The 19,898-nt window shown below is 34.3% G+C and overlaps 1 protein-coding gene across 1 annotated transcript in view; it reads right to left on the reverse strand.

Moving 5' to 3' along the window:
* Positions 1-19,898, reverse strand: part of jakmip3 (Janus kinase and microtubule interacting protein 3) — a 93,117-nt gene that overhangs the window by 69,937 nt on the left and 3,282 nt on the right. Inside the window, exon 5 of the mRNA XM_056469791.1 lies at positions 13,718-13,957. Coding sequence (XP_056325766.1) covers positions 13,718-13,852 — 135 coding nt within the window. The 5' untranslated portion in view covers positions 13,853-13,957. The remainder of the gene's footprint in view (positions 1-13,717; positions 13,958-19,898) is intronic.

Raw genomic sequence — 19,898 nt, forward strand, 5'->3', positions numbered from 1 at the left:
TGCAAAAGGGACGAACCCAAACGTTGGGTTATTTTTTTTATTCAGTTGATAGGACCAAATTTAATCCCAGTGTTTGGATTAGTCCATATTTTAGCCAGTTTGTGTTTAAATAACCTGCCATTTTTTTTTAGAGCAGGGGTCACCAATCTCGGTCCTGGAGGGCCGGTGTCCCTGCGGGTTTAGCTCCAACTTGCCTCAACACACCTGCCTGGATGTTTCAAGTATACCTAGTAAGTCCTTGATTAGCTTGTTCAGGTGTGTTTGATTAGGGTTGGAGCTAAAATCTGCAGGACACCGGCCCTTCAGCAACAAGTTTGGTGACCCCTGTTTTAGAGTGTAGCTTGTCATAAATCTGTCATAAACATGATATTTATGAGCCCACTATAGCTGTGTCATGCATAGTATAACATTGTGGGGTCTTCCAGTTCCAGCGACTGAGGGAATGGCAGCATAGTGCATCATTTTCTCCAGCGACTGCATTAATAATCCCACATAAACTTGAGAAATCCCTAAAACCAAGAGAATCATCAGCGACTCCAGCCACCCAAGCCATAGACTTTTCTCTCTGCTACCCTCAAGCAGACGGTTCCGCAGCATCCGCTCACGCACCAGCCGACTGAAGGAAAGTTTCTTCCCTAGGACTATCAGGCTGATGAACACTTAACACAGCCCCACACAAACTCTTCCATACCCCTCACTGCACACCATCAATATGTAGCATGCACTGCACTTTAACCGATTCATACTTAAAAACAATACTGCCTACAACTATGTGTACACCTATTCATTGTACATATTGCTGTCAACACTGCCAATTTAACATTGTCCTGTTTTTTTGGGAGTATGCTGTTGTATTTTGTACTATAGTTGTATTTGCACTGTCTGGAGCCAGCACCTAAGCTTTTCACTCATCACAGCACACGTGCTACTGATGATGTGACAATAAAAGTGATTTGATCTGAACTGTTACTAAAATGATCTATAATAGTGGGACAACAATGAAAACGAGAGAGAAAAACAACCAACAGAATTTGAGGAAACTAAAGGTAGGGAACAAGGAGGTGCCGCCAGAAAACATGCCTAAGAACATCAACATGATGCTTATCACCAACCATCCAGTAATCCGGACAACACACAGATCAACCTGGAACAAATACTGGAGGAAATTCAAAACTTTTGCAAGGAGAACATTCAGCAGCTGGATGAAGTCAAGACTGAATTAAACAAGACTAATCAAAGTATTGGCTACGCAGAGGACCGTATTGAAGAAATTGAAACACAAATGCTGAACGCAGTGATACCATTTCCAATTGCTGCATTTTAAAGAGTACAGTATGTGATTTCTTATTCATTTGAACAACAGATGTCTGATAACCAAACAAACTTCTCGATTCTGCTGCACTCCAGCAAACAGTAGCAGGACACACTGGGGTTTATACAGATAGAGACGTGCTGCGTTTGACACCAGCAGCTCCATCCATTTCCATCATACATGAAGAGTATTGTTCATTGAGCACAACAGCAGCAGCAGCGACAGCTCCTGTGTCTCCTCTTACTGTCAGTCTATGAAGCTTTTACAATAGCAGCATTGATGCGATCAGCCTGACAGCACATCTATGAGCATCTCTGACAGTCCTCGCAGCGCCGTCACAGCATTCAACAACAGCAGATCTTCATTTCCATGCCTCGACATGGTGCCTGTCTGACAACTAGGCTGTACGGTCATGGTTCAAATCTGAATCAGATGCTGAGAGACTGATAGTGTGTTGCTGTGGTACTTACAGTTGAAGTCAGAATTATTAGCCCCCCTGAATACTTTTTCCCTAAAATCTCTGATTAATGGAAAGATTTTTTTTCAACACATTTCTAAACATAATAGTTTTAATAACTCATTTCTAACAACTGATTTATTTTATCTTTGCCATGATGACAGTACATAATATTTGACTAGATATTTTTCAAGACATTAGAATTCAGTTTAAAGTGACATTTAAAGGCTTAACTAGGTTAATTAGGCAAGTTTGGGTAATTACTCAAGTCATTGTATAACAGTGTTTTTTCTGAAATCTTAAACAAATATTGCTTAAGGGGGGTATTAATATTGACCCTAAAATGGGTTTTTTTAAAAATTCAAAACTGCTTTTATTCTAATCGAAATTAAACAAAAAAGACTTTCTCCAGAAGAAAAAATATTATAGCAAATACTGTGAAAAACTCCTTGCTCTGTTACTGTAGGACTCAAATGGTCCATTGCATGTTCAAAAATTGACGGAGATCTGAGTTAAAAATTAAGAAGTTTTATTTTGAATGCAAGAAGTTAGAGAATACAATTTCTGCGCAGGAGAGATGTACTGCTGTATCAGCCTCTGCCCATGACACTGTCCTTCATACTTTTTATACTGTCTCTCACATACTATCTAAACCCAACCCTATTTGACTTATATGGTGTTGTCTTGACAGGTTGACCATTCAGCAACCAGATATTCCTCTTCCTAGTATCTGTGTATCTTCTCTTAACAGTTCACCTTTCAAGGCAGATGTTTCAGAGCACGTACACACAGCTTATACATCTTGTCATTCACCCCCACCCAACAACAGGATGTGCTAGCATCCGGTAACATTTCTCTATACTTTGTGCACCTAATATAGCAGTTAACCCTTTACAAGAAGAAACCCTTTATGTCTGCATTTATTAGTAAATGTTTAGCAAAATCTAACAATAAAAAAAATGCTATCCTTCATTACACATCATTTGAAAGTATATTAGAAATAGAAACGGCTTATAGTTTTGACTTTAGACTTGAGATCTAGACTGAAGTGCAGTTTACAGAATCATTAAGGAATCCTTTGTATCATTAAAAAAATAAATACTGGATAAAAAATGAATAACTGAAGGCTCATTCACAACTGAACATAAAAAAACATGACAAAACATTCAGAAATGGTTTGAATTTTTTTTAAAACGCAGCACAAGATGATCCAAACACATTGTAAAACATTTTATGACAAAAAGTCAAGACAACAAATATTTGTATGTTTCTTTAACCTATTTTAATACGTTAATCAGGTTTCAACAGCTACACTGAGCACCTGTAAATAGAAATGTGCAATGCTTGTCCGAGTTCTACTGATTGGTCCACTAATGCCGAGTTCAGACTGCACGATTTTCAAAGTAACAGATGTTTTCACACTGCATGACTATCTGAAGTAGCGTTCCGTTGCTGCTGTGTTTACACTGTAGCATGGATTGGCGGCAGGGGGATTCACACTGCATGACTTTACAATAGGAAGAATCTCCGACATGTCTCAGTCCGCAAACTTACAACTAAACACGTGAGAAGTGACATGGAAACAACACAAGGTCACATAGTATATATGTATAGGGCTGTGAAAAGCATATGCTGGATAAATTGGCGGTTCATTCCGCTGTGGCAACCCCAGATTAATAAAGGGACTAAGCCGAAAAGAAAATGATTGAATGAATGAATGAATGAATGAATGAATGAATGAATGATTGGGCTTTAAATTTTGCAGTTAAAATTTGACTAATTATATACTTATATTATATATTATTAAATATCAATCAAATTATTTATCATAATACCACAATAGCATACAATCATTATGAACATTGGTATTGCTTGATTACCAATTATTTGAATACAATACACTAGAATAATAAACAAATAGTTTCTGCAGCTGGAAGGGCATCCGCTGCGTAAAACATATGCTGGATAAGTTGGCGGTTCATTCCGCTGTGGTGACCCCTGATTAATAAAGGAACTAAGCCAAAAAGAAAATAAATGAATGAATGAATTAAAAACAAATAATATATTATCATGAAGAAATTATATATAGCCCCGAAAGCATTCATACCGATTATTCATTATTCAATTATTCATGAATATTTATTTTTTATAAATATATTTATACACAAACATAAATAATTCGTTGTTTTTTTTCTATATTGAAAAGTTGTACTGGTCCATATTGTAATGAAATAACCACGTATGAGAACAACACAACTAATCATTTGTACTGTACAGAGCAATGTAATTAAAATCTGTTTGTGAAAAGAATCATCTATGAATGAATAATTCATATGAGGTGTTGTGAATCAGGTTAAATGATTTTTTTGAGGTTATCTGAATAAAAATAATCATCATACAAAACAGAGCTGTAGAAAAAAGTAAAGAAATCAGCCTTTCAAACACTGATACACAAAAAACAAGTGTTCAGTACAACATGAGTGTGAGTAAATAAGGACAAAATTGTCATTTATGGGTAAGAACTCATTCATTCACTCATTTTCTTTTCGGTTCAGTCCCTTTATTAAGCAGGGGTCGCCACAGTGGAATGAACCACCAACTTATCCAGCATATGTTTTATGCAGCGGGTGCCCTTCCAGCTGGAACCCATTACTGGGAAACCCCCACACACTCTCATCACACACATACACAACGGACAATTTAGCTTACCCAATTCACCTATTGCGAATGTCTTTGGACTTGTGGGGGAAACCGGAACACCCGGAGGAAACCCACGTGAACACGGGGAGAACATGCAAACTACACACCGAAACGCCAACTGTCTCTGTCGGGGCTTGAACCAGCGACCTTCTTGCTGTGAGGCGATTGCGTTATACCCACTGAGCCACCATGACGCTTGGGTGAGAACTATCTCTTTAAAATCCATTTTACAGTGGTAAGCCTGTGCGTTTCTCTCTAGGGTCTCTGTTCGTCTGACATGACTATCAGACACATCAGTCATTCACAGGCAGGACGTGTCTCAAGATTCACTTTTGGCTATCTGACAAAAACTACCCAGCCTCAGAGTTTATTTCCCTGCAGGTCTGAACACTGAGCTCTGCTTGTTTATCTGAAACGATAATGAATCTGTTTCCTCTTTCCTTCTCCAAAATATTAATGCCCCGAATCACTCCTGAACATTGCATTTCATGTTCCTGCAATCAGGAAAGTAATTTTACAGAAAGCCAGTGATAGCGGTGTTTGACTTTGGGCCAGTGGCAGTAATTGGCCTGTTAGAGTGTTTTCTCGGTTATGCCGTACATGGGTCAGAATATTAAAATAAAACTCTCCCACTGAACAAGGAGCAAGCGCATTATTCCAGATCGTTTACACTTTGCTTTTAAATAAAAGATTGTTCTGCATCAGCAAGAAGAGCAAGATAAAACTGTAAAACACTCAACGGCCACTTTAGCACATCCACCTTGCTGGAAATATATACTTAATTCACTATAATATATAGCTGATTGCTAAATTATTAGACAACCTTCAAAATCTGTACTATTTTTTCTTCAAAAGAATAGTTTTAGTAACTGATTTCTTTTATCTTTTCCATGATGGAAGTACAAGGGCGGCACGGTGGCTCAGTGGTTAGCACTGAGGTTGTTTTATTTTTATTCTCAGGAATAAGTAAAAAAAATTATGACCTATTTGACCTCACGGACCAGCGTGATTTGATGCTGGTGCTTTATTCAGAATGTGACGGATGTTAAATGTTATTTATTTATTTATTTATTTATTTTTTAACCGTAGTTGAACCTGTTAGTTTGGATAGAGTTATCTAAGGCTGTAATTATTTGGGCAATATATATATATAAAGGGTCTTCAATTATTATTTTGATTTGAAGTAATTGTTTTTCATGTGTAAAATATTATTTATTCTTGTGTTTAAAGCCTTTGTCATTACGCTTCGTGAAGTTTATTTATAAACTAATTTTGAGAGGATCATGTGCTTATAATTGCTTGCGGCTGGTCCCGCATTATTCAATTTATGATTCCCCAATCAGATGATTCCTAAGCCACTATAAATACTCTAAGTTCCATCTAACAGCCATCTTTGACTTGAAGAATCCCCCCTTCCAACCCTACTCCTCCTCCATTTCCCATATGGGTGGCACAGTGGCCCAGTGGTTAGCACTGTGGCCTCACAGCAAGTACGTCACTGGTTCTAGTCCTTACCAAGCCAGCAGACAATTCTGTGCGGAGTTTACACGTTCTCCCCGTGCTGACATGGGGGACCCCGGTTTCCTCCTACAGTCCAAAAACATGCAACTTAAGTTAATTGACTAATCCAAATCGCCACCATAGACATGCTCCTAGTAAGTAGTTATCTCTTAAGATCAATCACTATCTGTTCAGTAGCTGCTACAGCAGGGGAGTTCTCGAGATCTACCTGAGCTCAAACTCCCCTCTCGGCTTACAAATGCTGGATAAATGCACCAGAACGTTTTTATTACAACAGTTTTGCAAACACATTTTATACCATTTCAAATATTAAGGTGTTTCAAATATTTGGCTGTATAAGTACACATACAATGTTCACCCATAGTGTTCACATGGTCAATACAGCAAGCATTTAGATTATGCTAGCTTTTGCAGCTGGACATTGCTTTACAATGCCCTTGGTAGGTGAACATTAGCCAGTGGGGGAGTGTCTTTTGTCTCTCCAGGTGTGAATTATTCATGATCATTGTCACTCACAGGCATTCAGTGTGCTGAGTTAAAACAGACTTTACAAAATGTAATTCTTTGTAATGTTTTCTTGAAATGAGAGAACAGAATAATGTTCACATAATTGGGAAGTAAATATTCTAGCCTAAAAGACTGGTCACTCAAAAGTCTTGTTCAAGCCCGTTCAGTGTTTTTTTTTTTTGACCCTCCAAAACCTACTAACCATGAATAATATTTTTTTTCTAAAAAACCTAAGCATGTACATCAATATTTCTCACATATTATCGTAGCACAGTGTGTGCTGAATACAAAAAAAAAATCATGTTGGCCAATACTGTGTAATAAGTAGCTGAAATAAGCACAAATGTTAGGACATGTCAAAACATCTTAGAGGCCCCCAAATCACCTCAGACCCAGAAGGTTGAAGTCCAATTGACTAGGTTAATTAGGCAAGTCACTGGACAACAGTGGTTCATTCTGTAGCCAATTAAATGCAATAATTATTAAGGGGCTAATAATATTGACCTTAAAAACTATTTTTTAAAATGAGAAAACATTTAATATTTTTTCTTATAATTTATTTTTGAAAGTATCCTCGCTCTGTTAATTACTTGGCAAATATTTGAAAAATAACATGTATATACACAGTCAAAATGTTTAGCCCTTCTGTGATTTCTTTTTATTTTTCAAATATTTCCCAAATGATGTTTAACAGAGCAAGGGATTTTCACAGTATGTCTGATAATATTTTTTCTTCTGGAGAAAGTTTCTTCTTATTAGTTTTATTTCAGGATTTTTTTTTTAACTTTAAGACTATTTTAAGGTCAATATTAGCCCCCTTAGCAATATTCATTTTTTGATTGTCTACAAAACAAACCATCGTTATACAATAACTTGCCTAATTACCATAACTTGTCTAATTAACCTATTTAAGCCTTTATATGTCACTTTAAGCTAAATACTAGTATCTTGAAAAATATCTAGGTAAATATTATTTACTGTCATCATGGCAAAGATGAAATAAATCAGTTAACAGAAATGAGTTATTAAAACTATTATGTTTAGAAATGTGTTGAAAAAAAAATCTTCTCTCCATTAAACAGAGATTGGGGGGAAAATATATACAGGGGGGCTAATAATTCAGGGGGGCTAATAATTCTGACTTCAAATATTATATAACTGAAGCTCATTACTTTAAATAATAAACCCGACTCTTTGTAAGGGTAGCATTAACATAACTGTGGCTGACGTTATGATGATTAATTAGAGTAATAATGGTGTCCCTTATTACTCCATTAAATGAATAAGATCACGAAAGGGTCAAAGAGTGAGGTTTTACATTAATGTCCTCTCCAGTCTATCTGAGCATTAATGTTCAGTGGTGGTGATCAGTACTTTCTGGCGTCCGTTCGTGCAGAACCTCGCTGTCATTTATTTTCACCCTGAGCTGTGTGTATTGATCTGGGAGAGACACTGCAGTATGCACACAGGATGAAAACACATGAATATACAGGAAAAAAGAAAGAAACAGATGCATGAGAGAAATATATGAAGCATCTCAATTGAAATATAGCAATTTAAGTGGGTTTATAATAAATAAATAATGAAAAAATAAATAAATCACTAAACATTGCTGTTAATGTTTGCAGTTTTTAAAAGTTTGGGTTGGTATGTTTTTAAAAATATATCTTTTTAAAAAGGTTCACCAACTAATGCTAAATTGATTTGATCTAAAATACAATAAAATTATCATCATAAACATTATTAGAGTTTACAAACATTAACATGGTCTAATTAATAACATAATATCTTGAAATTATACACACAGATGAGGGCAAATGGATGGTTAGACGGATGCTGTGGATCGTTAAGATACTATGAATGGATGGATACTATGGATGGATGGATGGATGGACGGGTGGATACTGTAGATAGATGGATAGATAAATAGAGAGATAGATAGGTAAATAGATAGACAGACAAACAGACAGACGAACAACGATGGACGGATGGATAAATAGATGGATATATAGATGAATACCACGGACGGACGGACAGATGGATAAATACTGTGGACGGATGGATGAATACTGTGGACAGATGGATGGATGGATGAATACTGTGGAGAGATGGATGGATAGATGAATACTGTGGAGAGATGGATGGATGGATGGATGAATACAGTAGAGAGATGGATGGATGGATGGATGGATGGATGGATGGATGAATACAGTGGACAGATGGATGAATACTGTGCACGGACGGACGGATGGATGAATACTGTGGACAGATAGATGAATGGATGAATGATTACTGTGGATGGATGGATGAATACTGTGGACAGATGGATGGATGGATGAATATTGTGGACGGATGGATGAATACTGTGGACAGATAGTTGGATGGATGAATATTGTGGACGGATGGATGAATACTGTGGACAGATGAATGAATGGATGGATGGACGGATGAATGGATACCGTGGACGGATGGATGAATACTGTGGACAGATGGATGGATGGATGAATATTGTGGACGGATGGATGAATACTGTGGACAGATGAATGAATGGATGGATGGACGGATGAATGGATGGACGGATACCGTTTACGGATGGAGGAATACTGTGGACAGATGGATGGAGGGATGAATACTGTGGGCGGATGGGCGGATGGACGGATGGATGAATACTGTGGTCAGATAAGTAGATGGACGGATGGATGAATACTGTGGATGGATGGACGGACAGATGGACGGAGGGATGGATAGATGAATATTGTGGACGGATGGATGAATACTGTGGCCAGTTTGATGGATGGATGAATACTGTAGACGGGTGGACAGATGGATGAATTCTGTAGATCAGGGGTCAGGAACCTTTTTTCAGCAAAGAGATATTTCAGATTGGGGATATACAGTTATTTGAAATATACAGATATTATACAGATATATACAGATATATACTGAAATATACAGATATTTCAGATTGGCCATTGGGGATATACAGTTGAAGTCAGAATTATTAGCCCCCTTTTGATTTTTTTTCTTTTCTTTTTTAAATATTCCCCAAACGATGTTTAACAGAGCAAGGATATTTTCACAGTATGTCTAATAATATTTTTTCTTCTGGAGAAAGTCTATATAAATAAAAGCAGATTTTAATTTTTTAAAAACCATTTTAAGGTCAAAAATAATTAGCCCCTTTAAGTTATATTTTTCTTTGATAGTCTACAGAACAAACCATAGTTATACAATAACTTGCCTAATTGCCCTATCCTGCCCAGTTAACCTAATTAACCTAGTTAAGCCTTTAAATGTCACTTTAAGCTGTATAGAAGTGTCTTGAAAAATATCTAGTCTAATATTATTTACTGTCATCATGGCAAAGATAAAATAAATCAGTTATAAGAAACGAGTTATTAAAACTATTATGTTTAGAAATGTGTTGAAAACATCTCTCCGTTAAACAGAAATTGGGGGAAAAAATAAACAGGGGGGCTAATAATTCTGACTTCAACTGTATATGAAGCATTACATGTTGAGCAAGTCCATGTTTTAAGAAAGGATAATTTATAGAATTTTTTTCTTTTCGCCATCAACACTTATGTTGTTTGAATTTATGTGCGCAAGGTTACCACGGACAGATGGATAGTTTAGATGGATAAATACTGTAGATGGATGGATGGATGAATGAATACTGTGGATGAATGGATGGACGAATACTGTAGATGGATGAATGGACGGATGGGTGAATGAATGAATACTGTGGATGAATGGATGGATGGATGGATGGATGGATGGATGGACGAATACTGTTGATGGATGGATGAATGGACAGATAAATACAGTGGATGGATGGATGAATACTGTGTATGGATGGAGGGATATATAGTTTAATACGATAGATAGATAGATGGAAAGACAGACAGACAGACAAACAAACAGGTCCAAATCCCAGTTTTACAATAGTAACATGAGTTTCTCATGTCTTCAATTCAATGTCACAACAGCAGAACTCAAACCAAATCAAGACATGTGTTCATACTCTAAACTGCACATCCATCAATCATCAGGACACAAAATGGACAGTTCGGACACTCTAAGCAGACCATTAACAGCATCTTTACCTCTTGGGATTACAGAGACACAGATGTAAAAGCTGTCAGTCTCCACACGTTGACAGAATGCCTATAGTTTCCTTCACCCTCATTTAACACTGTTTCTCAGTGCTAATGAAGCCATAAAGCAGAATGTGATGCTTCAATGCAGACACTTAAACAAAATCAACACAATCCATAAAACATAAGAGGTTCATGACATCCACTGTAATGTCTGAGACGCGTAAAACTGAGGGAGTGAATGTTTCTTCCATGGAGTGAACCTCTTGTTTAATAAATAATAAATAAGCCTATTAAAATCTACCATTACTTACTCATTGACATGTCACTGTGATGAGTAAATAATACAATATATAATATGATATATGTAGCAAATAATATAATACGTTTCTTATTTTTTTGTGAAATATTCCTTTAAGGTTGGGTTTAAATTAATTTAATATTTGGTTAATTATAATTATGATCCTTTTTACAAGTCTAAATTCTAAAATAAACTGAGTACCCATTTAAAAGACGAGGTAAAAAATATTTTGATATCCTGTTATGTTTACCAAGAATGGATTTACCTAATTGAAATATAAGCACAGTAAAGTAAAATTGTGAACAATTATTTTAAACTAGATATTAAAGTTTGGAGGCAAACGTTATACTGACCTGGGTAAGCCTGTTAGAAGTAGTTTTAGTTTGAAGAAAAAAGAAAAAAAAAAGAAAAATACCCTGCTGAAACACCCCGCTGAAACAAGCCAGGCTGGCTTTCAGCCATTTCCAGCCAGGCTGGGAGATAACCAGCTAAAAGCAGCTTGACCAACCTAGCCAGGCTGGAAACCCAGCCAAAACTAGCTATGTTCAGCTTAAACCAGGCTGGTCAAGCTGGTTCTAGCTGGTCATTTTCCAGCCCGACCAGCTAAGACCAGGCTGGAAATGGCTGAAAACCAGCCTGGAAATGGACAAAACATGGATAGATGAAAACATTGGAAAAAGCATAGATAGATAGAGATATCTTATTAGCATGAATTATTAGCATGTTTCCAGTATGAATTAGCATGTTGCTTACACGTTTCAAGTATGAATTAGCATGTTTTTAGAGTGAATTAGCATGTTGTTAGCATGTTTCCAGTATGGATTGGCACATTGTTAGCATGTTTCCAGTATGGATTAGCATGTTACAAGCATATTTCTGGTATTAAATAGCATGTCATGTTGTTAGCATGCTTTTAGTATGCATTAGCATGTTGTTAGCATTTTTTAGCTCAGTTGATTTTGAATGATAATAATAATAATAATAATTATTATTATTATTATTATTATTATTATTATTATTATTATTATTATTATTATTATTATTATTAACTACAAACCATATCTTAATATTTTCTGACTGAAATATTTGTTTCTTAGATTTTAAAAAAAATAGAGCTCCAGACAGCGTTTATTTTAAATACAAAATTACAGCAAACAAGGACAAAGCTTTCATTTTCACTTTTGAATCAAATTCAGTTTCAGTTCAGTTCAGTTTCCTTTTATTTTGTCATTCAAATCATCACAATAAAATTGTAATGCAGAACGAAATTACGTTGCAACAGACCCAACAAGAACATAAAAAACATCACTATACAAACATTATAAAATCCTGACATGATAAACAAGCCTTATAAATTCATACAAATATAAAAATATAGTTATATAAAATATAACCTAATTTAAAAGAAATCTCAATAAAGAGTAACTTAATACTAAAATACCTATTTCACCATTTGTTATAATAGTTATAATATTAATAATTTATGCTAGTTTAACTATTTATTGATTTACTATTTTACACTAGCTATCAATAGCGTTTAAGAATTGATCTTATTCAAAAGTCTTATAATGACAGGATAAAAACTATCACGAAACCGCACTGATTTAGTCCTCAGGCTTCTGTAACGCCTGCCTGATGGCATAAGCGTGAGCAGGCTATAGCCAGGGTGAGTTGGATCCCTTAAAATGCTATTTGCCCTAGACAGACAATGTCGTTGATAAAGTTCCTCGATAGATGTCAACTTGACTCCAACAGACCTTTCAGCTGACTTTATGATCCTCTTGATGGTGTTCTTGTCAGATACACTACTATTCTCATACCAAAGGGAGATGCCATTAGTGAGAACACTCTCAACAGCCCCTCTGTAAAAAGTTGTAAGAATTGATGGGCTGAGGTGTGCCCTTCTTAACCTTCTCAGAAAGTGCAGTCGTTGGTGCGCTTTCCTTGAAAGACAAGTGGTATGGAGAGACCAAGTCAAGTTCTCGGTAACGTGGACTCCCAGGAATTTAACCTGCTGTACAGTCTCCACCGCAATATTGTTGATATATACAGGGGAGTAAATGGGGCGTTTCTTCCTGAAGTCGATCACCAACTCCTTGGTTTTTTCAACATTCAGAACTAAGTTGTTGTTACTGCACCACTCTGTAAAGAGCTTTACTTCCTCCCTGTAGTTCCTCTCATTATTATCCCGGATGAGACCCACTATTGTGGTGTCATCAGCATATTTAATGATGTGATTAGTGCTAAATTTTGCACAACAATCATGGGTCATCAGAGTGTATAGCAGTGGGCTCAAGACGCACCCCTGAGGGGAGCCTGTATTCAGCAGAGTGGTAGATGACGAAATACCCTCCGCTCACACAAACTGTGGCCTGTTTGTCAGAAAGTCAAGAATCCAGTTCCGAAGAGGTGTATTCAGTCTTGTTCTGAGCCGATGCAGCCGCAGCCAGCGAAGGCGCCGCCATTACTTAGATTGAATGAATCTCTGATTTATATTATATCTAAAATATTTCTTTAAAAAACAGTCAGTTACATGCTACAGATAATAAAATTAATAAAAAAAATATAGACAAGAAACAACATATCTGACTCCAGCCAATCTCATGATACCAAATTAAAACTCAACTATAGCGGCATAAGCAGATGATGTGACTGCAAACACATGAACTCCAGAGAAAATAAATCTTTCAGATATATGAAAAGAAATGGAGTCCATAGTAACAACTATACAGCAGCCGTTTCCAAATGCAATGACTACATGATATAGAGACAAAATTAAACACATTTGCAGAGAGAATAAAGCAGCAGCTCTAGACTCAAACCTTGGTTTTCTCCTGCTGCAGTTCGATCTGGATTTCTGTGAGTTTGGCCCTCAGCTCCTCATTGGCGGCCTGTAGCGCTGCCATGGCGTCAGGCCGCTCCCCTTTGCCTCGCCCACTGGGGGGTTTCTTGGACATGATGGGCTGAACTCCACAGGGCACGCCCCTTTTCAGGGACAACCCGAGACTGTGATTGGTCAACACTGGTTTCTGTTGGTTTTTCAGCTACATCTTTCCACCCGTCTGCAGTTCACAAAACAAAACAAAAAAAAAAAAATACAGAGATTATTTAAAAAATTTAGTTTTTTTTTTTTTCTCAGAATTCAGAGTTTGGATCTCATAGTCTTGAAGAAAAATGGCAAAACAGCAAAATAAGGTAAAAAAGGCACAATTCTGACTTATTTTGACTTCAAATCTTACAACTCTGACTTTTTTGAGTTTCAGAGTTGAATAAATGCAGCATGTGCATTGATGTTTTTGTCATGATTTGTATATGCAACTTATATGCAAGTAAAATAAATAAATATAAAGAAAATAATAAAATAAATAAATTAGAAAATAAATAAAAAGTGAATAAGTAAATAAAAAAGTAAATAAAAAATTTATGCAAAAAATGTAAAAAATGATTAAATGTAAATAAAAATGTAAACAAGTAAATAAAACGTTTATAAAAAATAAATATTTTTTTACTTACATTTTTTATTTACAGTTTTTTTATTACTTTTTGATTTATTTTAATTTACTTTTTATTTTATTTACATTTTTTATTTACATTTTTATTTACATTTTTATTTAGTAAATAACAATGTAAATAAAACACTAATTAAAAATGTAAATAAAAAATGTAAATAAAATAAGTAAATAAAATAAATAAAAAAGTAAATAAAAACAAATAAAAAAGTAATCAAAAACTGTAAATAAAAAATTTAAATAAAAAAGTATAAAAATTAAAATTTATAAAAATAAATAAAAAATGTAATTAAAATAAACATTTTAATAAAAATGTGAACAAATATAAGTTTGGATGTATAGATGGAAATAAACAAACAAATAAATAAATTAACTAATTAAATAATTAAATAACTAATTAACAAAAAAAATAATTTAAATAAATGAATGCATACATGCATGTATTCGTAAATATGCACATTCTTTATTCATCGTTTAGTAAAAATTCTAAATGAACATTGCTCTAATCGAAGTGATGACTTGCAAACAGGTAAACACAAACTCCACATAATCACTTTAGACTTAATTTTTGTACTTCATTCCAGTATGCATGAGATAATTTTCACAATTCTATAAATACTATAAGGATGAACTTGTATGCAAGCAAGGCTGCAAATGGACTTTCATGTTGACTTTAAAACCATAAGAAATGGTATAAGTGGCATTTATTGATAAAGTCACAGGCCCAAAACTTGGAAAACAGAGACTTTTTATGAGCCGAATATAAAAAGAGAATCTGTAAAATAATTAAAATATGTTTTTCTGTTCTTACTTGCTCTCTACATAATTATTATTGTGTTATTCTAACCACCAAGTTATTCTAATCACTAAAACAGTGTAATGAAGAAAGAGTAAAAACCACTTGTGTTGCTCAAAATACCATCTTATACATCAATCAAACTGAGCTGCAATTGAGTTTAGTTTTTAAAAATAAACATCACCTTGCTTTTTCATATCCTGACCTGCCAACACAGTTTCTTGCATCTTAACTAAGTGAGATCATGTTTCTAAGCACTGGTAACCACGGCAATAATCACTCTGATTTCTATAGGCCAACACTGATTGATTAATTCCCTTTTTAGTTAATTATAATGATAAAGGTCCCTCATATCTCTTGTATAAACAGCAGTGAACGCATAAATTGGAACTGATTGTCTTTTTGTCAAGTGTTTCTTAAGAAATATCTCAAAGATCTCAAAGATCTCAGTAATCAATATATATGGAAGCCTGTTCATAATTGTGAGAGGTAAACTCAAAGTTTTGGAGAACTAAAAAGTAAAAATTGGCAGATATAAACTAAGAAATTATGAGGAAAACTGTTTAGAATTGAAGGATGTAAACTCACAATTGTAAGCTAAAGTCAGAATTGCAAGATACAGTAACACTTTTTATAATAAAAACACTTGAGAGATTTAAACTCAGAATCGCAATTTTTAAACTCAGATTTGTGAGATAAACTTAGAATTGTGAGATATAAGCATAGATTTACAAGATATGAACTCATAATTGTGAGATATAAGCTTAGAATTGCAAGATATAAAGTCAAAATAACAAGATATAAAACTCATAATTTTGAGATAAACTCATAATCTTGAGATATAAACTTGGAATTGCAAGATATGAACATATAATTGTGAGATATAAACTTATAATTGTGAGATATATACTCATAATTGTGAGATATGAAGTCATAATTGTGAGATATTAAGTCATAGTTGTGAGATATAGACCATTTTGATGGATGTAAACAATAACAATGGTCCTAACGTATTTCCAGTTTCACATTTTTCATTTTCATAGCTTCTGAGAGTCCCAAAAGGTCCACATATTGATAAATAAGGGTGTGATACCTGTTTTAACGTTATAAACGTTATAAAAGTAAATAATTAAACAAATAAGTAAAGAAGTAGGTAAATAAATAAAGTAAATAAGTAAATAACTGAGCAAATACGTAAAGTAGGCAAGTAAATAAGTAAATAATTAAGCAAATAAGTAAAGTAGTAAGTAAATAAGTAAATAATTATGCAAATAATTAGGCAAATAGGTTTAAAAAATGTAGGTAAGTAAAAGTAAATAAGTAAATAATTAAGCAAATAAGTGAAGTAGGCAAGTAAATAAGTAAATAGTTAAGCAAATAAGTGAAGTAGTAATTAAATGAGTAAATAATTATGCAAATAATCAAGCAGATAAGTAAAAAACGTAGGTAAGTAAAAGTAATTATGTAAATAATTAAACAAATAAGTAAAGTAAACAAGTAAATAATTAAGCAGATAAGTAAAAAACGTAGGTAAGTAAAAGTAATTATGTAAATAATTAAACAAATAAGTAAAGTAAACAAGTAAATAATTAAGCAGATAAGTAAAGAAGTAGGTAAATAAGTAAATAATTAAGTAAATAATTAAGCAAATAAGTAAAGCAAGCTAGTAAGTAAACAGGTAAGTAAGTAAATAAGTAAGAAAGTAAAAAAGTCAGTTAATAAGTAGGTACGTGAGTAAATAAGAAGTAAATAAATTAGTAGGTGAGTGAGTAAACAAGTACATAATTAGGCAAGTAAATAAATAAAAGGACATAAATATAAGAGGGTTAAAACTAAAACAGCTTATGTTTAATTTTTACTTCTTTGATTCATGATTCATACTTCTTTGACCCATAAAATTTTACAAAACATTGAGCAAAACAGGTGCTACTCACACTAAAGTACTGCAGTTATTTCCATCAAAACAGTTGGCAAAAGCATTTAGTAAAGCAGGCATATCTCTAACTTCATTCTTTACCATAATCTCACACTGTGATGAAAGACGTTCTTCAGCTTTGCCCACTTGCACTGAATACATTACGCGGATCATTGGGAAAGATAACTGCACTTTTCATCCACGCAGCAGCTAAACCGACTGCTACAGCTCAATTACTGTCCTCCTCAGTCAGATCTCATACTAAACTATTATCATCATATCAATATCGCTTCCTATATACAGTGAAAATGCTAAACTCCCTATACTGACAGATTGTTCATTCTTTTGAGTGAGCTGTTCCTTTAAATTTCTGGATGTGAGATTACATTAAGAGGCTAATCTGAGTGAATTACAGTGACTCAGCAGAGTTTATGCAATATGCTCCAACATGAACGATAACAATGTGTCTGTTAAAGGAACAGTTCACCCGAAAATGAACATTTACTCACTATTTACTCTCCCTATAGTGGTTTTACACCTTTAGGAGTTGCTTTATTCTGTTGAACATGAAAGAAGATATCCTATAACGATCCAGATTTAAAGGGACAGTTCCCTCAAAACTGAAAATTCTGTCCTCATTTACTCTCCCTTCACTTTTTCCCAACCTGTAACCATTGACTTCCATGGTGTTTATTTTTATGGAAGTCAATGGTTACAGGTTTTCAGCATTCTTCAAAATATCTTCTTTCGTGTTCACCCGAAAATAAACATTTACTCACTATTTACTCTCCCTCAAGTGGTTAGAAGATATTTTGAAGAATGCTGAAAACCTGTAACCATTGACTTCCATAGTAGGAAAAAGAAACACTATGTAAGTCAATGGTTACACGTTTGGAATAGGTGAAGAGAGTAAATGATGACAGAGTATTCATTTTGGGGAGAACTATTCCTTAAAATCTTAATCATTATAGGGTATTTAGCACGTATGCAGACTACTAAGGTAATGCTAAATACCTTTAATAAATGAAGCAAGCATATTTATCATCATAAATCAACATACAGTATAGATCGTTTCAATGTGGTGATGTCATTGGCTCATAACATTTCCTGCTTGTTATCAAACTATTTCATAACTGTAACAAGAGGCAATTCAATCATAACTTAACGTTAAGACAGCTATCATAACATTATCAATATGTGGCTCTTTTTAGATTCTCGGAAGCTATAGAACTGAAAAATGTAAAACAGGAAATACGCTGGCACCATTGTTTTTCTTTACATCCCTCAAAATGGTCTATAAGATAAAACAGCACAGTAAATTTGGCAGCATTTTAGAATGAACAACAATTTCCACTATTTCCTATTGGCCTACTGTTTACTATATTACTATTTACCTGCCTCTTATTAAGATTTGAACTGCTTATTAGCTTTTATAAAGTGTATGATTTTATTCTAAATCCATAATACTTTCCACTATCTAAACCCAACTCCTTAACTATTAACAAGCGACAATTTTATACTTTATTAAGCTAAAAGTCTTAGTTAATTGTTTGTTAATAGCGATAGTACCATTAAATAATGACTCTAATGTCCTATAGTTAAACTCATTTTCAAAGTGACATCTATCAAAATCTTGATCCTCTTTCCATTCGTTTTTTTAAAGACGCGCTGTCATATTTAACTTATCTAATGCTGAAACAATAAAAGCCATCCTATATGTTAATACTGTTTAATATTTGTGTTCAGATTATGCATTAGCACAGATTGATTAGTGGAATCACAGTGTTGTTTTTATGAACAATAATGAATGAATAATTTCTGTAAATACATAAAATGTGGATTTATTTTATTAATATAGTATATATAGGTCAAAGAGGAAAATCCCATTTAGGGCCCAAGTAGCTGCCACCATCAAATTACATTAATAAAAGTGATTTTATATACACAGATGGCATATTAAATATTATATATAGAATAACAAGCATATTTATCATTATTTTCATGCTCTTCAATAATGTAAAACCATCCATTCATTAATTAATTCATTCATTTTCCCTCAGCTTAGTCCCTTTTTTCATCAGGGGTCGCCACAGCGAAATAAACCACCAACTATTCCAGCATATACGTTTTACACAGCAAACCCTGGGAAACATCCATACACGCTCATTCACACACATATACACTACGGCCAATTTAGTTTATTCAATTCACCTATAGCGCATGTCTTTGGACTGTGGTGAAAACCAGAGCACCCAGAGGAAACCCACACCAACAAGAGGAGAACATGCAAACTCCACACAGAAATGCCAACTGGCCCAGCCGAGACTCGAACCAGTGACCTTCTTGCTGTGAGGTGACAGTGCTAACCACTGAGCCACCGTGCCGCCTCAAACAAGATACAGTATAAATTAATAATAATAAATAGGTAACACTTTAGTTGAAGTGCCAGTTCCCACTATTAACTACATATAAATTATTTTAGCAGCTTGTTTAAAACTACTCATTTAAAATGAGCTGAATCAACACAATTCTTGAGGTTTTATTTGGGGGGGGGGGGGGGGGTGTTGGGGCAACTTAACTGATTTATGTTCAATCCACTTAAATTTCTAAAAAACATGTCATTTAACTTAATGAATTTCTGTTGGGACAACATGAATGAATTGTGTGGATAGGCATTTCATTTTTGGCTTACACTGTAAAAAACACTCAGTTCCACACAATCGATTTGTGTTGAGACAACATGAAGGAATTAAGTTAACTTATTAGCTTTTAGAAATTTAAGT

Source organism: Danio aesculapii, chromosome 12 (assembly GCF_903798145.1).
Source record: "Danio aesculapii chromosome 12, fDanAes4.1, whole genome shotgun sequence".
Lineage (NCBI taxonomy): Eukaryota > Metazoa > Chordata > Actinopteri > Cypriniformes > Danionidae > Danio > Danio aesculapii.